The 24148-nt window shown below is 40.0% G+C and overlaps 1 protein-coding gene across 1 annotated transcript in view; it reads right to left on the minus strand.

Moving 5' to 3' along the window:
* LOC149220653 (Transducin/WD40 repeat-like superfamily protein) overlaps window positions 1–24148 on the minus strand; it is a 303099-nt gene that overhangs the window by 28796 nt on the left and 250155 nt on the right. The window contains exons 18-20 of the mRNA XM_089384847.1: window positions 13251–13343; window positions 13015–13116; window positions 12429–12789 (exon numbers count right to left, since the gene is read on the minus strand). Of these exons, the coding sequence (XP_089240973.1) occupies window positions 12429–12789; window positions 13015–13116; window positions 13251–13343 (556 nt within the window). The remainder of the gene's footprint in view (window positions 1–12428; window positions 12790–13014; window positions 13117–13250; window positions 13344–24148) is intronic.

The raw sequence follows: 24148 nt of genomic DNA on the forward strand, positions 1-24148 counted from the left end.
ATCTCCTAGAAAGATATGAAGACTCTGATGGAAGTCTGAAAAGATGAAGACCCTTGACAACCAATATCTTTGGGAGATGTGTCAACATGTATGCAAGATGTTGATACCTACAAGAAGATGTCACTAGAAAAGGCCATCACCAAAAAGGTAATATGTGATTTGTCTTTGGTGTCTGACCTCTTGGAGAAAGACTGGGTATGTGTGCAGGGCCATGGTAAGAAGAGTTGTGAAGGATGTCACAACTATGTACCTTGTAATCAAGAGCGATCACCATTCATACATGGCCCATGATATGATGCAACGCTATAAAAGATGACAATTCCCACCAATTTGTATAGAAAAGCAGTAAATTTCAAACCTGTATAGCAAAAATCTCAACAAGATTCATGTAACAAAAGTAATTGACAAGAATGAACATAAAAGAACACTTACAATGTACAAAAGAGTATATCCAATCATCAAACTATGGCAAAAATGAAGCTCCAAGACAAGAGAGAGATATCCAAACATCAAAATTCATTCCATATCATCCAAACTCCTCCAAAAGGGATAGCAAAAATCTCACAAGAGCTAATAACCCAATCCAAGTGATGATGAGAGAATAAATCACCTCTCATCTATTTATACAATGTTTAATGAGTTTGATTTAGCTAATTTGGCCTAATTGAGCCGTTAAAATAAAATAATGTGCATACTAACAATATTTTTGGTGGCAAGCCCACCAAATAGCTCAACAACATAATAAGAGGCCTCTCAAGAGGGTCGAATGATGAACAAAGTGGGTTGTTGGGCCTTTGAGGAGGCCTAATGAAGTCCAAGGGATGTCGTGATGAAGAACCAAACTCCAAACATAGTGGACAAGGGGTTTGCCCCTTGTTTTCCAAGCAAAACTTGTGGTGCTCCCAAGTGTGGTGTGGGGGCACAAGGACATCCTCATGGGTCTCCAAGTGGATCAAAATTTCTTGTAGACCATCTGTAAGGGCTAGGATGATGATAAAAGCCCTCCTCTACAACAGGAGACATCGTCTAGACCTTGGAGCATCTGCCAAGTGTATGGTGCAAATGTGGATTCAGTTGGTCATGGTGAACCATGTGCATCATCCTCATCTAAAAGGTAGAACACGAGCAACCAATGAGCGTTGCTAGGGATCCATGAAGTAATCTTTGTTATGGTGGGAGGCACATGGTTCTCAATGCTCACCCTACAAGTGTCAATGTGGCCCTCTAGAGAGCTAGGACCCCGTATAGGGAGACCAAGCCCCAAATGGAAACCCACCTGCAATCTGGCATAAGATCCAATGCATCCCCTTGCCTTCCAGTACAACAAATCATTAGAATAATCAAGTAAACGAGGTTACAAGTCATGGAATCAATGGGGCACTTCATGGTGGCATGCCCTTCCATAGTGGGCTTTGGCATGTACAGATGTCTCCAAGCTCATTAAGGGGGGTTAACCAAGGACCCTATTAGGTGGCTTTAACCTTTAAAGGGGGTGACATGTTGTTAAATTGGCAACTAGGGCCAAACTCCATGTGGGTCAGCTTATTTATGGCAGCTAATATTTTTATTAGATCCCCCTCATCGAGAGGTGTAGGATTGATCTAAAGATCATCCGATTCCGATAAGTATTTATGGAGATATGAATTTATTTAGATTATGGAATTATCATCTAGCCGACCAGCTACTTGAGTAGGCTCAAAAGCCCAATAGATGTGTCTATTCATCACCTACACGTTAGTATAAATAGATGAGGATTTGATGTCATTTGAGACACTCTTCATGCGATCTCCTCTCCATGTCTTGGGTTTTTGGAGAAGGAGAACACAGGCCTAGTATGATGCCCTAGCTCCCAGATGATGCCCTAATCTGCTACCCTAAGCCGCAGTCACAAAAGAAAAAAAAAGAACAGCTGCAGTAAGTCGTAGTCAATAGGAGTTAAGGAGCCACAGATCAATGGGCCAAAAGGTATATGAAGCCAAGCCGCAGTCAGGTATATAGAACCGCTGAAGAGGATTACACGCAGTCAATGAAGGTCACGTATACGCTGTCATTGATATAAGGAGCTAATGCGCTGGTCACAACTCTAATGTACAAGTCATGGCATATATATATATATATATATGTCATCATATACGTTGGGTTATCATTACAACAAATGGATACTTTCTGAAGAAATACATGAAGACCACGCAGTCATAACACAAGATATATATTGGATACCACGCAGCCATTATATCTTGGAACACTGTCATATACCACACAATCATTATATCTTGGAACGCAATCATATATATACGCTTCATGACGTATGGAACACAGTCATGGACATACACATGCCCTAATACATAGAGGCACAGAATGCATATAATATATGTAGCAATGAAGTGAATGCACAGCTACATGAATTCGCTAGTCAATAAGACAATAATACGCTGTGTATGAAGACATGTATATACGCTGGTCCAGAATGCATATAATATACGCAGCAATGGAGTGGAGCTACTGTTCATACGCAATCCTAAATAAGACATATGTTGCCTCTATATGCTATATAATGAAGTTATAAATAGAGCTCTAACTGCTGTCAAGAAGAAGATATAATCTCATCTATACATTGTTTGATGAAGGCTCCAGTCTCTATTAACAAGGTCTCAAGTATTGCTGTAGGGGACAACATGAAAATAGAGGGATTGTTTAAGATGGGACTGTGTGGAACTATAGCCTAGCTGCTTTGCTAGGCTGCAAGCCATAGCAAGTAGCTAAGGCAGATATACATTTGGTTGTATAATTATGTTGCAGCATGATGAGATCATGGCAGCGTGGGCAGCATGAAGTATGATGATGCATGGGCAACATGAGTAGCATGAAGCATGATGAGATCATGAGCAACATGGGCAGCATGAGGCATGAGGATGGATAAGATCATGGACATGGGCAGCATGATGATAATCATGATTAGTGTAGCATGCAATGGTGCAGCAAGTGGACCAGATACAACACTAAGATAGGTGAATCCGTCACCTTGGAGAATCAGTTGAAGCAGAATGCCTTCAACTGATCTCATCATTATACGAAATGATATATGCTAGATCTAGATAAATCAAAGTATTGACTTCTGATGTAAATGTACTATCTCTCTCTCTCTCTCTTTCTCTGTTGAACTTTGAAGATAAAGAAGATTTGATCAAAGGGTTTCCCCACACATTGTGGGGTTTGTCCCTGGCTCGCACCACATCTCGTGTCCTCTTGTCTTGGCTTGTTTTCTGCAATTTATATTTATGTTCTATCTGCAGTTTACTTTAATGCCGATGTGATTGCTAATTGTGAAAATTTAAATAAATTGCTCTGGCATAGAACATACCTAAAACTTAACATGGAATCAGAGCTGAGGCGAAGACAATGCCCAAGCAAGAGTGAAAGAGCAATCACTGAAGACAGTTGGGACAAAAGGATCAATGGGTTCCTCATAATTCACCCAGGGTGAAGTCGAAGCAGAGCATGTTATAAGAATGGCGCAGCAGAACTTCTGATGGCATACCTAAAGATCACTTCATTGGGAAGTTCAGATCTAAGGGTGGAAGGAAAGGTAGATGTCTTGGTTATGAGTTCGGCCCTTATGCGAAGGAGTGTTCAAATGGCATAGATGCAGGTCATCAAGGACATGGCCGACTCTCAAAGGAAGCAAAGAACCCTAGAAATGAAAGTCGAAGGTTTTAAGGTGGCATTCGTCGATGGAAAGGTACGTGTTTGAAAATAGAATTTTCAAAGATGCTTTTGAGTTCAGGGTTGTATTAAGTTACAGGAAGTCCATTGACACATAGCACCGGAGGTCTGTGAGTCAGATGGTGACAGGGAAGCCTGAATTCAAAAGGAGCATGAAGGTACATGTCTGAGATGTACCGAAGGAAAATCTTATAGGGGGACCATCCCCCTCATGCCATAGGTCCACAGGTTTGGAACAATCCGAGGAGTTTGATTCATGATCGGGAATCTCATGCATGCAGGTGATAGAAAGCCCTCTATGGCTTGAAGCAAGACACCCCGAGCATAGTATGAGAGGATCAGCAACTGTCTGATGAAGCTGAGATTCACTACGAGTGAAATCAATCCAAACCATCCAAAGGTTGTGGATGACAGACCTCTCATACCGACACCTATGTCTGATAGGTGCTGACCCTCTCATTTGTAGAAGACAAAGGGAGTTGGATTCCGAATGTGGAAAGATAAACTGCTAGCCTGTGACTATCTCGAGGATCTTAACTTTCAGAAGTTATATGGTAGTGATGACGGACAAGATTTGGGAAATGCCTTTGAGTTTCAAAAAAGAAAAACTCATTCGCATTGATGTTCTTGGTGAACCTCCGTCTGAACATATGTTTTACAGTTAGCATTGTGAGCTCATATCTGGTTGAGCCTCACTAAATTGGTGCCAAGAATCTTCTGAGATGTCTTCAAGACACAATCTCTCATGGATTGAGATACATTGTCGGAAATATGAAACTGCATGATTATTCGAACGCTAATTAGGAAGATAGTGTGGAAGATCATTGGAGCACTTCTTAGTGTTGTTTCTCTTTGGATTCTGCTTCGATATAATGGATGAGCAGGAAGCAAAAGTTGGTTGCCATAAGCACCGCCGAGAATAGATACATATCTATGAGTATGATCTCGTGTGAAGCTCCCTGGTTGGGGAAGCTCTTCAGTGAGATGGTTGAACACATACCACTATGATTCTTTGTAACAACCAAAGGTGGGATTCGATTATTGAGGAATCCTGTAGTCGTCAGCAGATAGACATCATCTAGGATATGGTAAGTCGATAAGCAAGAAGGCTCCATCGCATTAACATGATGTACAAGTCGTTACACTTTGTCAGAACCCCAGGGAAAGATCAAATTTGTGATTTTCCCGAATGACTTGGAGTCGTCGAGAGACCTTTGTAAAAGGGTCCTGCATGTTGCATACATTGAGCTCTGGGAGCTCTGGGTGCTTGCGATTCTTACTGGAGCAACATATGAAGACAAGGTGACTCACCCTCCCCTGGTGGCGCACACTGGAACAAGATGATTCGCTCTCTTGTGGGACAAGATGATTCGCTCTCTTGTGGGACAAGATGATTCGCTCTCTTGTGGAACAGGATGATTCGCACTCCTGTGTAGCAAGATTGATGCGTTCTCCTGTGAGGCCTGGATTGATGTGTTCTCCATGGCGATTGTAGCAAAATCGATGTGTTCTCCATGGCGATTGTAACAGGATTGATGTGTTCTCCATGGCAATTGTAGCAAGATTGATGTGTTTTCCTATGAGGCCTGGATTGATGTGCTCTCCATGGCGATTATAGCAAGATTGATGTGTTCTCCTATGAGGCCTGGATTGATGTGTTCTCCTATGAGGCCTGGATTGATGTGTTCTCCATGGCGATTGTAGCGGGATTGATGTGTTCTCCTGTGAGGATGGGATTGATTAAGTTCTCCTATCGAGACATCCTACCCATGCAGTCTGGGACTCATGGGAAGTACCTCTCATCTTATCAATAAGCAGGGAAATGAAGTTAGGGACCATAGTAGTACCGATGGACGCATCGTTGTATCTATCATACTCCCTACGCTAGGATGACCTCCATTGATCTGGGATCAATGATACTGGTCTGGGACCAGTGGTAGGAGTTGTACCATACTATGACGCTGACTTCGAGTCGGTTGAGACTGGTCTGGGACCAATGGTAGGAGTTGTACCATAATATGACGCTGACTTCGGGTAGTTTGAGATTGGTCTAGGACCAATGGTAGGAGTTGTACCATACTATGACGCTGACTTCGGGTTGGTTGAGATTGGTCTGGGACCAGTGGTACATACTCTGAGACTGATTTCGTGTCAGTGCAGTACTGGTCTGGAACCAGTGAGAGTGGTACATGCTATGATGCTGACTTCAGGTCGGTTGAGACTGGTCTGGAACCAGTGGTACACTCTGAGACTGTGATACTGGTCTGGGAGCAGTGGTAGGAGTGGTACCTACTATGAAGCTGACTTTGGGTCAGTTGAGACTGGTCTGGGACCAATGGTATGCACTCTGAGACTGACTTTGGGTCAGTGGAGAATGGCATGAGACATTCTCGATGAATTCTTCTTCTTCATAGTTCAACATAGCTAAGTTGAGCAGAGCAGAGCAGAGCCAGCAGAACTGAGCAGAGCAGTGCAGGGCATTGATAGCAGAGATAGTACAGTCGGACTTATGGATCAACGGATGGAGTTCTCCCTAGTTGAGAGGGAGTGTTAAATTGGAAACTAGGGCCAAACTCCATGTGGGTCAGCGTATTTATGGCAGCTGATATTTTTATTGGATCCCCCTCGTCAAGAGGTGTAGGATTGATCTAAAGATCATCCGATTCCGATAAGTATTTATGGAGATATGAGTTTATTTAGATTATGGAATTATCATCTAACCGACCAGCATCTTGAGTAGGCTCAGAAGCCCAATAGATGTGTCTATTCATCACCTACACGTTAGTATAAACAGATGAGGATTCGATGTCATTTGAGACACCCTTCATGCGATCTCTTCTCCACATCTTGGGTTTTTGGAGAAGGAGAACGCAGGCCTAGTATGATGCCCTAGCTCCCAGATGATGCCTTAATCTATTACCCTAAGCCGCAATCACAAAAGAAAAAAAAAGAACAGCCACAGTAAGCCGCAGTCAATAGGAGTTAAGGAGCCACAGATCAATGGGCCAAAAGGTATATGAAGCCAAGCTAGAACCGTTGAAGAGGATTACACGCAGTCAATGAAGGTCACGTATACGTTGTCATTGATATAAGGAGCTAATGCGCTGGTCACAACTCTAATGTACAAGTCATGGCATATATATATATATATATATATATATATATATATATATATATATGTCATCATATACGCTGGGTTATCATCACAGCAAATAAATATGTTCTGAAGAAATACATGGAGACCATGCAGTCATAACACAAGATATATATTGGATACCACGCAACCATTATATCTTGGAACACTATCATATACCACGCAGTCATTATATCTTGGAACGCAATCATATATGCATATGGGAATGAAGCTAGTGGCCACGCAATCATATATATACGCTTCATGACGTATGGAACACAATCATGGACATACGCAAGCCCTAATACATAAAGGCACAGAATGCATATAATATACACAGCAATGAAGTGAATGCACAGCTACATGAATTCGTTGGTTAATAAGACAATAATATGTTGTGTATGAAGACATGTATATACACTGGTCCAGAATGAATATAATATATGCAGCAATGGAGTGGAGCTACTGTTCATACGCAATCCTAAATAAGACATACGCTGCCTCTATACGCTATATAATGAAGTTATAAATAGAGCTCTAACTATTGTCCAGAAGAAGATATAATCTCATCTATACACTGTTTGATGAAGGCTCCAGTCACTACTAACAAGGTCTCAAGTATTATTGTAGGGGACAGCATGAAAATAGAGGGATTGTTTAAGATGGGATTGCGTGGAACTATAGCCTAGCTGCTTTGCTAGGTTGCAAGCCATAGCAAGTAGCTAAGGCAGATATACATTTGGTTGTATAATTATGTTGCAGCATGATGAGATCATGGGCAGCGTGGGCAGCATGAAGTATGATGATGCATGGGCAGCATGAGTAGCATGAAGTATGATGATGCATGGGCAGCATGAGCAACATGAAGTATGATGATGCATGGGCAGCATGAGCAACATGAAGCATGATGAGATCATGAGCAACATGGGCAGCATGAAGCATGAGGATGGATAAGATCATGGACATGGGCAGCATGATGATAATCATGATTAGTGCAGCATGCAGTGGTGCAGCAAGTGGACCAGATGCAGCACTAAGATAGGTGAATCCGTCACCTTGGAGAATCAGTTGAAGCAGAATGTCTTCAACTGATCTCATCGTTATATGAAATGATATATGCTAGATCTAGATAAGTCAAAGTATTGACTTCTGATGTAAATGTACTATCTCTCTCTCTCTCTTTCTCTGCTGAACTTTGAAGATAAAGAAGATTTGATCAAAGGGTTTCCCCACACATTGTGGGGTTTGTCCCTCGCTCGTGCCACATCTCGTGTTCTCTTGTCTTGGCTTGTCTTCTACGATTTATATTTATGTTCTATCTGCAGTTTACTTTAATGCCGATGTGATTTCTAATTGTGAAAATTTAAATAAATTGCTCTGGCATAGAACATACCTAAAACATAACACATGTGCGTGGTACATCCCTCAAGTGGTAGGTGGCAGATGATATATTAATGGAATGGAGTGGGGATCAGGGGAAACATCGAGACCACATGTCATGGTGCAAGGGTAATTATAATGAGGGAAGCCCACACTTGGGTATATGAGTGTAGGAGGGAGCAAATCGTGGTACATGAGTTACCCCAGCATTTGTTTTTCCACCCTTCTTCATATGCCTTTTGCCTTTGATTGATTTTTCTACATAATTGTTCGAGGCTCCAGGGGATGAGAGCATGATGTGTAATATATGGCAGTAGATACCCCCTTAAGGTGGGGCAGTTCATCGCCTACTAGGGATTGGGACAATCATGGGTTCCTTAATGATGAAAGGGGCTCATCTAGGGCCCATAGGAACCAAGGTAATGGCCATGGATAAGGGGTTGAGCTCATGTTTGGCTTTTGCCCACATGCTAAATCTATATGTCCAAGCTATCTTTTGCATTTTGTGGTACATTTCCTGTTGAGAGTGGCTAAATTATATTTTTTATTTATTTTTATCTACATCAACCTCTAAGGCATCATTCCAAGCCCAACCCAAAGTGTGAGCAAGGGGAAGGGGAGACTAACCCTATGTGGACCCATTGGACACGTGGACCCAGAAGGGAAAAATGATGAATGGGGTCAAAATGAGCAGAAGGGGCAATGTATATGGTGTTGGGAAGCGGGACAACACAACCAAAATCAGGGTTTCCTATGTAGTGCCCACCCTCAAGCTAGTGGCCAGTCCTAGCCTACTCTTTCCACCGAATCCCCCCACCAATCCATGCTACAAATCATCCATGAAATGTAAACAAAATTATTCAACCAAACCAATCAAAAGTCATAAATTTGGGGTCGAGAGGCCCATCTTCAAACATACATTCATAACAGATGGGCGAGGTAGCACATGGCTGGCTCAAGTGGCAGAGACAATGGCACATCAAGCTATCTGGTGGCTGCAAGAGGCTGTTGATTGTCGGCTGACGATCATCTAGGAGAATAAAAAATTTCTCCTATATACACTACCCACAGGTGGTGGGTAACAGTGCCCAAATTTGAACCCACTGCATTCCAGTGTGACTTCCTGGGCATCAAACTCGCAGGGGGAAGGTGATATGCCTGGTGTTGTGTTCACAGAACCTAGATCTATGCACATTGTAACCTCCTGCAGAAAATCTGCAATCTGGTCACAATGGGTTCTCATCATATACACCATGACTTCGACATTGACCTCGACAACTTCAATAGTTTGCTTTGCTCCACCAGCCACATAAATTTCCTGTGGTTTCCCACCAAGCCCTGCCTCAAGCTTCTGTCTACATTTGTTCAAAAAGTTCCAAATCGCATGAAGATGTTGGTGGAATGGGGCTTAGAGGCACCAAGAGTTTCTGGCAGTCGGAAATCCAATCTTGCTACTTCATCTCATCTCCTGTCTTCCGTGTTCCAATATCTTGAGTCCTAACCTGAAACAACAGAGCCATAATCAAGGTCGAGAAACTTCGAAATTTGGTTTCTTCCAATACAGAAGTTTTCCAGTATAGTAGTTGTTTACTGAATCAATGCAGGGCGGAGTACAAGATTTAAATTTCTTTGGACAACTGCAGGTGTATTTTGGGAATATTGGAACCTGACCAGTCTGAAGGAGAGAAACAAGGACTATGCTTTGATCTACCACATACTTCTGAAGTAATCCCATAAAAACCAACACCAGTGGCATCAATTTCCACAATACTCTCATTCTGCTGAACTCTTGCAGTGTTTTCTTTGTATGACCGCAAAAATAAACTGTCCATGTGATGAAAATTGATTCTATACAAGAAAAATCAACACCTCCCCACTCTATACTGTTACCAATATTTTCATCAGATGACAGAAACCACGGATTTATCAAAAAACGCGTCTGCTTCATCTATGGAGAGTCGAGCCCCTGAATCATATCTACGGATGATATTTCCACTTTTGGCATCAATAAGAAACGTTGCCCTTGTTTTACATCCAAGAGTGATCCATCTGGTGATAAATGCGGTGTACCATTAACAAGTTCTGTTTTTATCTTTGGAAGTAATTGCGCCCCATAATGCTTATCAGGGGCATCCAAGTTCCAGTCTTATCCACAGAATAATAATTGTTCCCATTTCACATCTATAACCTATTTCAAACTCTCCAATCATGGCCACTGTGGAATTGCCATCATTCTTTCCATAAGAGAATGCCTAGTGAGATGCAAGTGAAAAGCCAAATGAAAAAGACCAAACAATATTGCCTGTTTTTGCATCCATGGCATATATAGTACCATCCCATGAAGCAATGGGTACGGTTTCCCGAGAGCTGAAGTTCCTTTAACGAGTAATCATTGTAGCCAAGCTTTCTCACAATGGTGTGGAACAGGAATTATTTTATTTGCATATTTCTTATAAGATTGTGTTTACATCTGATCTGATTTACCAATTGTTGCTGCACCTTGGGAGATAAGTGGTAATGTATTAACCAGAGAAACAGCCCAGCCTCCATGAATAGAGAATCTCACTGTTCATCTCCACCCCTCGAACCATGGAAGCTGCATATGTGCTATCACCTGTAGTTGCATTTAACGTAAAAGTTCCACCTATTCCTTATACAGAGTTAATCACATCTTAAAGCTTTTGTAAGGAATGTTTCACCTCATTGATCTTTCATGATGGCCATCAAGAAATTCCGTGCTGTCGACATATCCTTTTTGATGTAGTTAAACATACTCCCATGCTCTTTGCAGCATCATTAAGACTTCCAGAAAGATATTCTTGAAGAAGGTAACAATTTATGATCTTTCTAGTTCCCTCTCACTCCCTTTCTAAATGCTTTGGCACATAGCTAATCAGTAAAAAACTGCTATAGGTACCCCTGTTAAAAGGAGTAATAATGAGGACCAAAGGCTGTGGAGGAGATTTCGAAAAGATCTGTAAGGTACCCCAAAATTTCTGGGGATATGGCAATGTTAATAACCAAAAAATATTTGAAAACATAAGAAATTTAAAGATAAATTCTAAAGATGAGACTACAACACAACTCAATAAAAGCAGCAATTCTTATATATATATATATATATATATATAGATATATATATATATATATATATATATATATATATATATATATGAGTATATCTCATGTGGTTGGGAGGCATTATTGATATCGTCCCTAACCAGGTTCAATTCTCACAAGTGACCTGATGAGCTTTGTTGTAATAGCTTCGAGCCGCCTTGTTGAATCTGAGCAGCAATCCCTTGAGGACTGAAACATGTATGTTCCACATATGGAATAAAGGATATTTCTCATAGAAACAAATACACATAAGAAAAAAACAAAAAATATCCGCCAAACATGGGAATCAAAACTATTGTGGCTGTTATCTGCGATCACAAAAAAAAAAGTCTTATGGCATGCCCTACATTGATAATATTTGTCCTGGTCAAAATGGTTAACCAGTGAATGAATAATTTTTTTTGGAGAACCAATGTCACATAGGCACAGATTGGGACAAGCACTTTCCCCAAATCCATCAAGGAACATATCCCAAAGGTCCCCCTTTTCAAGTTAAAACATCCAAGGGGGCCAGGGGATGTTCCTTACTAAATAAGAACGTCCCCAGACAATCCCCGGGGGCATGGAAATGAAAGGGGTGCATCCCTCAGGCCTGGGGGCAGGTACTCATGCATTGGTAAATCCAACGGTAACACTTAGCTAGTCAAGTGAAGGCCAAACGCAAGGTAGAATAGAATGGACTTATACTATACATAACTCATTGAGCACATGTAGATGGCTTGGGTTATGTTGTAACCATAGATCTGAAAACTGTGGAAGTGACAAAGCACCTTAGCCTTGGAAATTTCTTTGCAAGATACAAATGTTACTGAGACAAACAGGAGATGTTTCCCATAGTTTGGGAAGATGAAACTTGAGGAATGGAAAAAGGATATTCCAGTAAGATCACTTCATCAAAACCGTTTCTCATCCTGAAGATGGGAAAAAGAAAATAATCTTTACCACACTGATTTATTTGAATTAAACATAAGCATATAAAAGCCTGAAAATATGATCTGGAACTTTAACAAAAGAACCTGAATTGCACATTTCTTAGTGAGGCAAATAAAATCATAGGTAGGATATTACATACCGATAAGCGTGTTAACTCCCCATGATTTGCAAGTCTCAGTGCTAGCCCACGCAACTCATGTAGTTGTAAAGCTCCCTTTACAGAGCCTGCAGCTGCAAGTCTTTTAAGAGCTTCACTGGCAATATCAGCTTGAGCAGTTGCATCTGCAGCATCAATTAGGTCCAGAAATTCTTTTGCAAATTTGACAATTCCTTGAACAGCATCAGCAACAAATTCTTGTTTTGCTGCTAAACTTAAAATTCCAGTAGAATCTTTGTTGACATTCAAATCTTGCCCAATGCTTCTGCTATTGCTCATCGTTAAAAGGCATTGAAGTGCTCTTTTCAGATCATTACTCTGCATAGCAAGGTCAAATTCTAACCTGCCGAAGCATCACAATGCATTAATTATATATTCACCACAGCTAGGAGCACAAAGAAATAATAAAATCAATGATATGTCATGACAACTATTTTTAAGTAAATGAATAATTGTGAAAAAGAAACCAACTATCATAAACGCAAATATTACAATGCTGCACGGCATCATTGAATTGTGGAAAGAATAGAAATTTCACAAAACATTGAGTTCAAAATCAATTATATACCTTTTAGATATTCCCGGCAAATGAAGAGCTTCAGTTGCATAACCCATCCCAAGCATGAATTGTGCCAAATCATCATGGTGCTCTCTACCAAGTCTCGTTGACCTGCACAACTCAGGCACAATGTAAGGAAAGAGGCTTATAGATGCTATGACATGTCTCACAAGAAGCAATAACAAGTCAGTAAATTTTGCAATGGCTATAGGTGAAATAGTAATAAGCCACTTAGTAAGACTTGCCATTTCACAGCACTAACAGCATCTCCATATGCTGCAAGACAGCGACAGCGAATGCCAGGATGGCTAAGGGCAATTGCATGGCCAACCATATATCTGTGATGTAAGCAGTGCATATGTGAGAAAATAAACTATAAAAATCTTACTGAAACTATTTAATACGTCATTAACCTACAAAGGAATCAATGTGTCCATTCAAGGAAACATATCAAAATAAGCTAACTCAGAAATACATTACTCCTTCCCAAAGAGTCAAGATTATTCTATGGTAATGTGATAAGCCTATACAAAAGATTGGCAAAACCTCAATTCATTACGCAGAACAAAGATATTTATAAGAAGCAACACATCCATCACATGATACGTGTCCAATAAATTTAAAAAAAAAATATTTCGGTAACTCACGTTTTCAATCCAGAATCAGCTAAAGCATTGATACAAATCACTCTCACATTCTACCCTTTCAAACATATGGTTCATATTATCTCACACCAGAAAAAGAAACAGACATGTATTTATATTATTTTATATATTCACGCTGTATAAATTGCAGGCCGTTTGGTTTATAAGCTGCAGTCTTTCATCATGAAGATCTGCTGATAGGTATATGTTACTCCAGTTCAAATACAAGCTGACATACTTTTAACCAACCTCTACAGCAGTAAAGGCGCTTCACTCCTGTACGTAAATATCTCCCCCATGTTTGGGTCTTGATTCGGTATAGCAATTAACTATCGCATACATTAAGCACTTTAAATAAGAATCTTGATGAGTAAATCAAAACAAATTCAGTATAGCCGGAGTATATCAGCAACGTTGAAACAACCAAGGGTGTATGGGAACCCAAGATCTGCAAGAATTGCATATTCAGGTTTGTTACAGGTTTGTTATTGCTACAGTGGCTTAGCAAGTATGTCATGTGACCAAACCATGAACACATCAATTAACTGCCCGTGATTATATTCAGGAAAACCTTTGATAAGGCTATCTTGAAATATTAGACTTACATGGCCATGACTCTAAAGCAAGGTTGCCTGGATATGGCATGGGTCAGCTTACAGAGTAACCAATAAAGATCTCCAAATCCTGGGTATGGGGGTTAAGAATAATTCTATATATATCAAAGTTATCATAACTGGAACTGACCAAGGGTCAAGGTCTGATTGGACCAGAACCAACAGGAAAACTAGGTTGAAGAACCTGTCAGATGAAAATTTGATGAGTGTTGGATGAGGGCCAATCCAGATAGCAACTACTTTGAACTGACCAGTTTGGCTAGTTCAGTACAGAACCAACCTACAAGTCTGGGCCAAACTCTACTAGAAAGTCAAACCAAAATTAGATGCAGCACTGTGTCGAAGAACCAGCAAGTTGAGGGTTAGACAATTGCTAGACAACGGTCGATCCAAAATGAAACCAATCTGAACTGAGAGGTTTGCAGAACCATTCTATCGATCTGTATATCAAAGTTATCCAATCTGGTTAGTCCAGATTTGGAATACGCTTGAGTTGAACCAAACTGGACTAACCAGATTGGATAACTTTGATATACAGATCAATATAATGGTTCTGTGAACCTGTCAGTTCAGATTGGTTGCATTTTGGAACAACCCTTGTCTAGCATATGTCTAACCCTCAATTCTTTATATATATATATATATATATATATATATATATATTCTGGGTAAACCCACAAGCACTTCCCCTCATTCTGAGGACAGTACCTAGGGGGTAAACTTGCCAACACAGCTCCAACTGATGCCCACAATATCATATCACAAAGTTAAAAAACCTTGGGACTTCAGCTAGAGACCTCCTGCTTGTAAATCACACCACTCAACCAGTCAAGCTAAGCCACTGGACCAAGGGTTCTAAGGGTACGTATAGCAAAATGGAATTGAGTGCAATGCACATCTGAACCAAAATACATAAACATTAACAGTGTAAGTCCTGGTTGTTAGCTGGTAAAGCTTCATGTTGATCATAACAATGTTCTATAGAATTATTTATACAATGAAATTTCCAAGTTGATATTTTTCCCAATACTTCAGGCTTGAGCCAACTGCATACGTTATTGTATGATTATATTTCTACTATCTAACTAGCCTTTTTTCCCATGACGTGGTCACTATGTAAAGATAAGGACATTATAATTGTTGTTCTGGATGCATTGATTCCACTGGGCACGTTATTCCAGATCAAATTGGAATCAGAGAATTCCTCTGACACAGTTGTTGATTTGCTACATAGCTTATTGTTATGACTCACTCTAGAAAGAAGAATGGAATAGATGATGAAATTCAACAGTACATTGAACCTAAGTCACACGGCTTGGGTTCAACAGCTATTAAACTCGATTCAGGTTCGAATTTTTTGATGAGATTCGGCTTTATACATTTAAAAATAATAATAATAAATAAACAAACAAAACAAAAGTGGCTGCCCCTAAGAAGTCGAAAGCTTCTATTAAGTATGGTTGAGCTAGTTTATAACATATTTCAAATAAATGTATGTATGTATGTATATATATATATATATATAAACTTCATAAACAAACAAAAGTGGCCCTCTTAAGAAGTTGGAAGGTTCTATTCATTATGGTCGAGCTAGTTTATAACATTTTTCAAATAAATAAATGTATATATAAACTTCATAAACAAGCAAAAGCAACAGCCCCTAAGAAGTTGGAAGCCTCTATTAACCATGGTCGAGCTAGTTTATACAAAGTTGCTCAAGCTTACAGGCAATGACAGCTTGGTTAGGTGTTGAGGTTTACAAGCCGCTACAAGCGAGGAACTAGACTGAGCATAGGCATTACACGTAGGGTGGGCTGAGCAAACATTGTAGGAATTACATAGTACACGCAAACTTCAATGGTGAGTGTTGCTTGAGACACATCAAATAAATGAATGGATAAATGCATGTTGTCGAGGGTCAAACTAAACCCTAAATCAAATTTGTTGTCTAACATAAAAGAAAAAAAAAAATCAATTAGATTCATTTTGAGGTTAGACAAACCTAAACAAACTTCATTTTTTCCTCGAGGTTCGCCGAATTCTGAACCTGAAGGTTCAGGTTCGACAAATCATGTGACTTCGCATTGAACTACTTGACACCAAAGTTGCTATCCTTAATTGAAAACACAATTCTCTTGAAGGTCAATTCGTGAATATCGCCCCTCTTATGGACATTTACCACTTTTATGACAACATTGCATGCTACCATTCAACAACAACACTCAGGGAGCAACTCAAGCAAGACATTGAGTAATCCTAAAGGAAGTTCGTCATCTAATTTTGGCTCCTCCCTTGAAGTGCAAACCATGTTAGAGACTTCACCCTACAACAGTTCAATAGATTCCTTGTGACTTGATAATAAGTTGATGCAACTAGATTCCTTCTATGAAATACAACAATTCACACGAAGCTTGACAGCAATCATCTCCTTGATCTTTACATAGATATCTTCCACTACTCCACGCTTAGCAATCTCATTCTTCTAGGTGACTTCAATGCTCATACCAAAATCCTCCAAGTTACCCAACATGATAGAGCAAAGGTTGCACTTTGCTTCCAAGAGTTGGAACCAGAATTTTTGAGCCTTCATAGGAGTTCGTTGGATAGTGATCGACCCCTCAAAACTTATAGAGACATCTCTTTTGAGTAGGTGAATCCCATGGCATATTAATCTTGAAAGGGCTTCCTCGCTTTCTGGGTTCTAGTGACTTTACTTGCTTCCAAAAAAATAAGGGGGCAGTGTTGTTGACTATGTCCTAGCCAACCAAGATCTTCTCCACATATCCAACACTTCTCAATCTCTCCTCTCCCCCTAGTAGACCATGTCTTCCTCACCTTCTCCCCCTCTCCTTAGCCCCCAATACACCCCACCAATGCCACATACTACCTTCTTTTCTTATAGAGATTATGTCGACCCCTACACCACCCACCTCAAGGAGTTGCTCCCCTCCATTTCCCACTTCAGGTCACTAGGAAAAACCACATCCAAATACGCAATACTTTACATTATCCTCATGGAAGTAGCCCTTGATTCCTACCCCCACTCTACTCGTCAACACAACCACAAACCTCCCACTAGCCCTTGTCCCATGAGTCATTGGTTTGAAAATGAATGTAAAGTCCTTCACAAAGTGCATTGTCCCACCCTCACGCATCACCTATATACCTCCCCTCGCCTCTACAAACCTACAGTCAACTCCTTCACCATAAAAAGCAAACATTTCTCTCCCAGAGGAGACGAGAACTTTGTGAGGCCCTCCAACACATCCCCAAAAGCTTTCTGGGGTACTGTTTTTCCTAGACACCATGCCATCTCACCCAACCTTGACCACTAGTCCCTACTCTCCCACACAACCTCCCTTTATGATATTACTAGACAACCTATTACTCACATTCCTCCCCCCCCCCCCTCCTCATGCCACCTCTTCTCTGAGAGGGACATTAAGAGAGTTTTCAAAGCTATGAGTACCAACGAAGTAGCAAATGAGGAAGGGCTTCAAGCTGAATTCCTTAAACATGGAATCCAATCTTTAACCCTATATTGCCAATTTATTTAACCATGTGGTGTGTTCAGGCTCTGCCCCCTTGATAAGACACATTATTTATCCAATCCACAAATCAAGGTGTACTTCAGATCCGAACAACTACCAAACTATCATGGTGGGTCATACAATCTCCAAGCTTTATGCCACAATCTTACACTAGTAGCTCTCTAAGTAGTTGAAGAGTCATCATCTTAAAGCTCGAGGACAAGCAAGTTTCCAACCAAACTACTAAACAAATGATCACACTTTCACTCTTTGAGCCATGATTGAGGCGGCTCGTCGTCGCTCTTCAAAAGTTTACAGTTGCCTTGTAGACTTCTGGAAACCATTTGACACAATTCCAAGGGAGGCATTGTTCGAAAGGCTCCATGACATTGGCATTTCCAAAACCCTCCTCGTAACCATTATGAGTTTATATGAGGCAGTTTTGTTGAAATTTGATGACTAAAAAGTTCCCTGCAATCCCAACCCAGTTTTAATTTCACCTTATCACGCCCATTCAGTTAAATGCCCTTTCCCATAAACATACATTCAACATATAGAATTCTAGAAATGAAATTGTCAGATTAAAACACATGGGATTGTCAACACATGCTGAAAACAAATATGGACACAAACAGACCAGCAACACACATAAAAATACCCAAAGATTTTTGGTCAACTTAGACCCAGGCAAAACCCCTTCAATTTTCTTCGAGGAAAACCTGTTAGAGAGGTCTTCAAATTTATTTATCTCTTGAGTTCAAGAAAAATACATTTGCAGACAAAACAAAACAGCAAAATACAACTTATCTCTTCAGCCCAAAACTCCTTGAAAATCGTGCCCACTTTGCCTCGATTTCCATGCCCACTTGAAGGCTGAAAATATGTATTGTACAGATTTTGTACAAACTATACAGATTTTTCAAAATAAAATCTCAAAAGCTTATCTCGGACGACACGCAGCTCACAGCATTAAATGTTGTTCATACTATACCTTATGTTGTGTTCTATGCCTTGATTTTAATGCCCAGCTTTGCCCAGAAATCACTCATTCAGCGTTTTGCAACAAATTTCTCCTTCAGAACTTTTATCCAGCTCTCAGCCTCCTTTCTCCAATCTACTCATAAAGAATGAATGCAGTCTCTCTTTTCTTTTCCTTTTTTTGTGTCCTTAAATGACTTTTGGGCAACCCTAAGATCTAATGGCTCATATTCATTTAGATCAAGGGATGAGAATAAATGTGCATTTAATTCTCACTTTATATTTTTTTAACTCACCCATTAAATAAAGTACCCACATTGTACTTTATGTCTAAAGTCACTTTTCACTTTATAATTTAACATTGACTTTACCACTTATAAAGTCACTTTCACTTTATAAAATCACATTTAGGAAAATAATTATTTTGTACACTTTTCCCTAGGTAGAGACTAACCCATGGGAAACCACTTGTCCAAGGTATATTAAAAATCAACACTCCCTCTTACTAAGGAATGTTTTTCTCACCACACCCATCTTGTCCTTGAAATGAACATGCTTGCCTCTTGGCAAGGACTTCGTCAGAACACCGGCCACCTGCTCATCTGTCAATATATACTCCAACTTCACTGCCCCCTTCTAAACATAGTCCCTGATGAAATGATATCTGATGTCAATGTGTTTTGACTTGTCATGAAACACTGGATTCTTCGTGAATTTAATGCAACTGTGATTATCACAGTCAATAACCGTCGATCTCAACTCTTGATCAAATAGGCCATATAACAACTTGTGAAGCCAAATGGCCTCACAACTAGCCTGGCTAGCAGCCATATACTTAGCCTCAGAAGAGCTCAAAGCCACTGACTTTTGCTTTCGACTAAACCACGACACAACTGTCAAACCCAATCCGAAGCAACACCTTGAAGTGCTTTTCCTGTTAGAAGCACACCCTGCCCAATCTGAATTTGTGTAACCTGCCAACCTCACTCCATCTCCCCGCCTATAGTCCAAACCATAATCAACAGCCCCCTGCACATAGCAAAGAATGTGCTTTGCAGCGACCCAGTTCACCCTCCTGGGCTCAACCATCAACTGGCTAAGTGTGTTCACTGCAAAGCATATATCTAGCCTTTTGTTGACCAAATATATCAAGGATCCAATAAGTTTCCTATACAATGTGGGATCCACCAAACTAGAATCTGAAGCATGAAGCTTCTTCAAGTTGGTGATCATACGTGTAGACTTGGGTCTACAGTCTGCCATGTGAAAACTGCTCAACACATCCACGGACCACAGCATATTGCCCCTGCCCCAGAAATATATGCCCTTCCTCCAGCCACACCTTAAGCCCCAAAAAGTAATACATCAGTCTCTCTGCCCCAGTAATGAACAAGTCATCAACATACAACACAAGAATGAGTGGATCATCCCCTACAACAATGTAGTATAGGATCGGATATGCATCACTCTTCGTGAAACCCATCTGCTACAAGTAAGTATCAATCCTCGAATACCAAGTTCTCAGAGCTTGCTTAAGTCCGTAGAGTGCTCGCCTCAACCGGCATACATGGGTCTCCCACCCAAGTACCTCAAAGCCCTATGGTCGCTCAACACACACCTCCTCCTCTATAACTTCATTCAAAAAAGTGGTCTCCACATCCATCTGATGGATCTACCAACCCATTTCTGCAGCAATAGAAATAAGGGACCGGGTCAAAGTGTACCGAGCTATGGGAGCGAAGGTCTCATCATAGTCAACTCCCTCTATCTGTGAGAACCCTCTAGCCACAAACCTCGCCTTGAACTTCTCAATGCTGCCCTCTGCAACATGCTTGATCTTGTAGAGCCACCTGGAAGTCACAACTGACTTGCCCTCAGGCCTAGGCACCACTTCCCAGACATTGTTCTTAATGATAGAGGCATACTCCTCCACCATAGCCTCTCTCCATACCTCCTACCTAGCATCCTCTTCATAGCTAGTAGGCTCAGAGTCAACAATGTTGGTAGCCTTGGCTACATAACTGCAAAACCGCTTAGGTGGCACACTCTCCCTATTCACCCTCTTTGGAGGACCAACAGACTCTGCTTCCTTCAAGGTGTCTTGAAGCCACTTGGGCCTCCACTTCCCTAAAAAAGCTTCCCCATAGGGAACCTCATCTGCTATCTTGACCCCACCACTATCAGTCTTCTGTATCTCATGTTGCACACAATCATCCCAAAATCTGTCTCAACTAGGAAGATTATTCCAATAGGTAACAACATCTCCAATGACCTCCCAAGACTTACGAAGTCTCACTACAGCTATCTTGACTAACTCTATGGGTGAAACTGCCTCACCAATAGTAGTCAAATCATCACGTACCTATTAGACCCTGCCAAGATAATCAACTACACTTTCAGCCTTTGTCATCCTGATGTTCCTCAATTGTTCTTTGAGTACCATCTTCCTGCTCCCATTGGTACTCTGATGGAGAGTGGTTAGAGCTGTCCACATTTGATATGCATATGTGTTTCCTCTCACCTGAGGAACCACATGATCCTTCACACTGTCCATCAAAATCCTTTTTGCCTTTGCATTATTTTTTGTGAATTTGGCAAGTTCATCTACAACAGTAGGAGGTACAATCACTTGCCGCACTTTGTCCCAAACTGATGCCTCCTCAAACACTGTCTGAATTTTATCCTTCCAAACAGCATAGTTGGATATCCCATCCAGTGTGTCCTCTATCCTTAAGAACATGGCCATGACTGTTGTCCAAAATTTACAAAACCAAGAAAATGGAGAAATGAACTTTCCAATGCACCTTGTTGTCCCAAAAATTCAGTCTGTGTGAAATTTCACCTTGCTATCCCAAAACATCAGTTTGTTGTCCAAACTAAGTTTGTTGTCCAAAAATTGAGTTTGTTGTCCAAACCATTGTTTGTTGTCCCAAAGTATTGTCTATTGTTCAAACTGTAATTTTCAACCTGTAGCTCTAATACCATGTTGAAATTTGATGACTAAAAAATTTCTTGCAATCCCAACCCAGTTTTAAATTTTTAATTTCACTGTATCACTCCCATTCAGTTAAATGCCCTTTCCCATAAACATACATTCAACATATAGAATTTTGGAAATGAAATTTTCAGATTAAAATACATGGGACTATCAACACATGCTGAAAATAAATATGGACATAAACAGACCAACAACACACATAAAAATACACACAAATTTTTGGTCAACTTAGACCCAGGCAAAACCACTTCAATCTTCTCCGGGGAAAACCTGTTAGAGAGCTCTTCAAATCTATTTATCTTTCAAGTTTAGGAAAAATATTAGTGTTCCACGAGGTCGCGCCCCCCCACCTAGAGGTCGAGTTTCCTAGCTCTCTCGCACTCCAAGGACTTGGAGACGAGAGGGGGTCGTTTCCTCCATTTTTTGGGTCGTTTCCTCCAATTTGGGTCGTTTCCTAGGAAAAAGCGATCTTAAGGGGTCTTGAGGGGTCGTTTCCATAGAAACATTTCGCAAGTTTATTTTATGAAACAAAAAAATCGTAATTTTTAATATTTGTTGACCGACCAGGAAGGGTTTACGTTACGTTCATTTCACATTTCATTTTCTTTTTGCACCTTATTTTAAGGGGCATTACCTTGAGCAATTATGCTCATTTATCTTTTGATATGTTCTTATGTTATTTTGACTCTATAAAATTAAAAATTTTGACTCTTAATGTATCAAACTTCACGTTTATAATTTTATTTCAATATTTAGTATTCAATGTTCATAGTTGGAAGTGGAACATCAATATGGTTTTAAATTTAAAGTTTAAAGTTTAAGACTTTAAACATTTATAATTTTATAATTTATTTTCATTGTGCATTGTTAGTAAGTTAGTAGACTAGTAATTACATTGTATAGTTACAAACTTACATGTATGATGTATGATTATAATTTATATGATAATGATATCAATGATCATGCTTTTCATTTTAAATTTGTTTTAGTAATATGATTCATCAATTTATATTTTACATTCATAACTTTTCAAGACCCCAACGTCCCCCCACGTTTCCTAAAAATTGGTGGGGAGCTTTTGCATAGGTCGCTCCTGCGTATCCTCGCTCCCTGGCCTCCTCGTCCCGGAAACTTGGTGGAACATTGAAAAATATATTTGCAAACAAGACAAAACAGAAAAATACAACTTATCTCTTCAGCCCAAAACTCCTTGAAAATCGTGCCCACTTTTCCTCGATTGCCATGCCCACTTGAAGCTAAAAATATGTATTGTACGAATACGGACTGTGCTATACAAATTTTTGTACCATTGTACGGACTGTATGGATTTTTCAAAAAGAAAAATATTTTTTTCTCAAAAACTTCTCTCTAACGACGTGCAACTCATAGCATTAAATGTTGTTCGTACTGTACCTTCTATTGTCTTCTAAGCCTTGATTTTCGTGCCCATCTTTGCCCAAAAATCACTCATCCAGCTTGCTGCAACAAATTTATCCTTCATAACTTTTCTCCTAGTCTCAGTCTCCTTTCTCCAATCTGTTCATGAAGAATGAATGCAGTCTCTCTTTTCTTTTCCCCCTTTTGTTTCCCTAAATGACTTTTGGGCAACCCTAAAATCTAATGGCTCAGATTCATTTAGATCAAGGGATGAAAATAAATGTGCTTTTAATTCTCACTTTCTATTTTTTTAACTCACCCATTAAATAAAGTACCCACATTGTACTTTATGTCTAAAGTCATATTTCACTTTATAATTTAACATTGACGTTACCACTTCTAAAGTCACTTTCACTTTATAAAGTCACACTTAGGAAAACATTTATTTTGGACTCTTTTCCCTAGGTAGAGACTAACCCATGGGAAACCACTTGTCCAAGGTACATTAAAAATCAACAAGTTTTGGGATGGCATAGTATGGCAAACGATTTTTCCAATTTCATCAAGAGTACCAATAAGGTAAAACAAATATGCCCCATTTCATCGACCTTCTTTGAGATCTTTATTGATAAGTTGAATTCTTTCCTACATAAGCATATCTAAGATGGAGATAGTTGTCTTCAACACCAGGTGTTGATTTTAGTCCTCCTTTTCATTGAAGACTTGGTCTTGTTTGTTTCCACTCTGTAGGGCTTGTGGACGCATAGCAATGCACAATCCAGCTATTGTGACCTTCAATAGTTGACAATCAACCTAACTAAAACCAAGGTTTTCATCTTCATGCATCGAAGAGGTCCCTTGTAGATTTGCATTTCTATTACCGAGATGTTGAGATTAAGATCACCATAGATTACACCTACTTGGGGATACAATTCACGAGGTCTAGTTTTGGTATGGAACAAGCCCTCTAGCCTCAACTTAGTAAAGGATACGGTTCGTTGG

This window comes from Pinus tabuliformis, chromosome Q, assembly GCF_031772625.1.
Source record: "Pinus tabuliformis cultivar Carrire ecotype Pingquan chromosome Q, CPIR1, whole genome shotgun sequence".
Lineage (NCBI taxonomy): Eukaryota > Viridiplantae > Streptophyta > Pinopsida > Pinales > Pinaceae > Pinus > Pinus tabuliformis.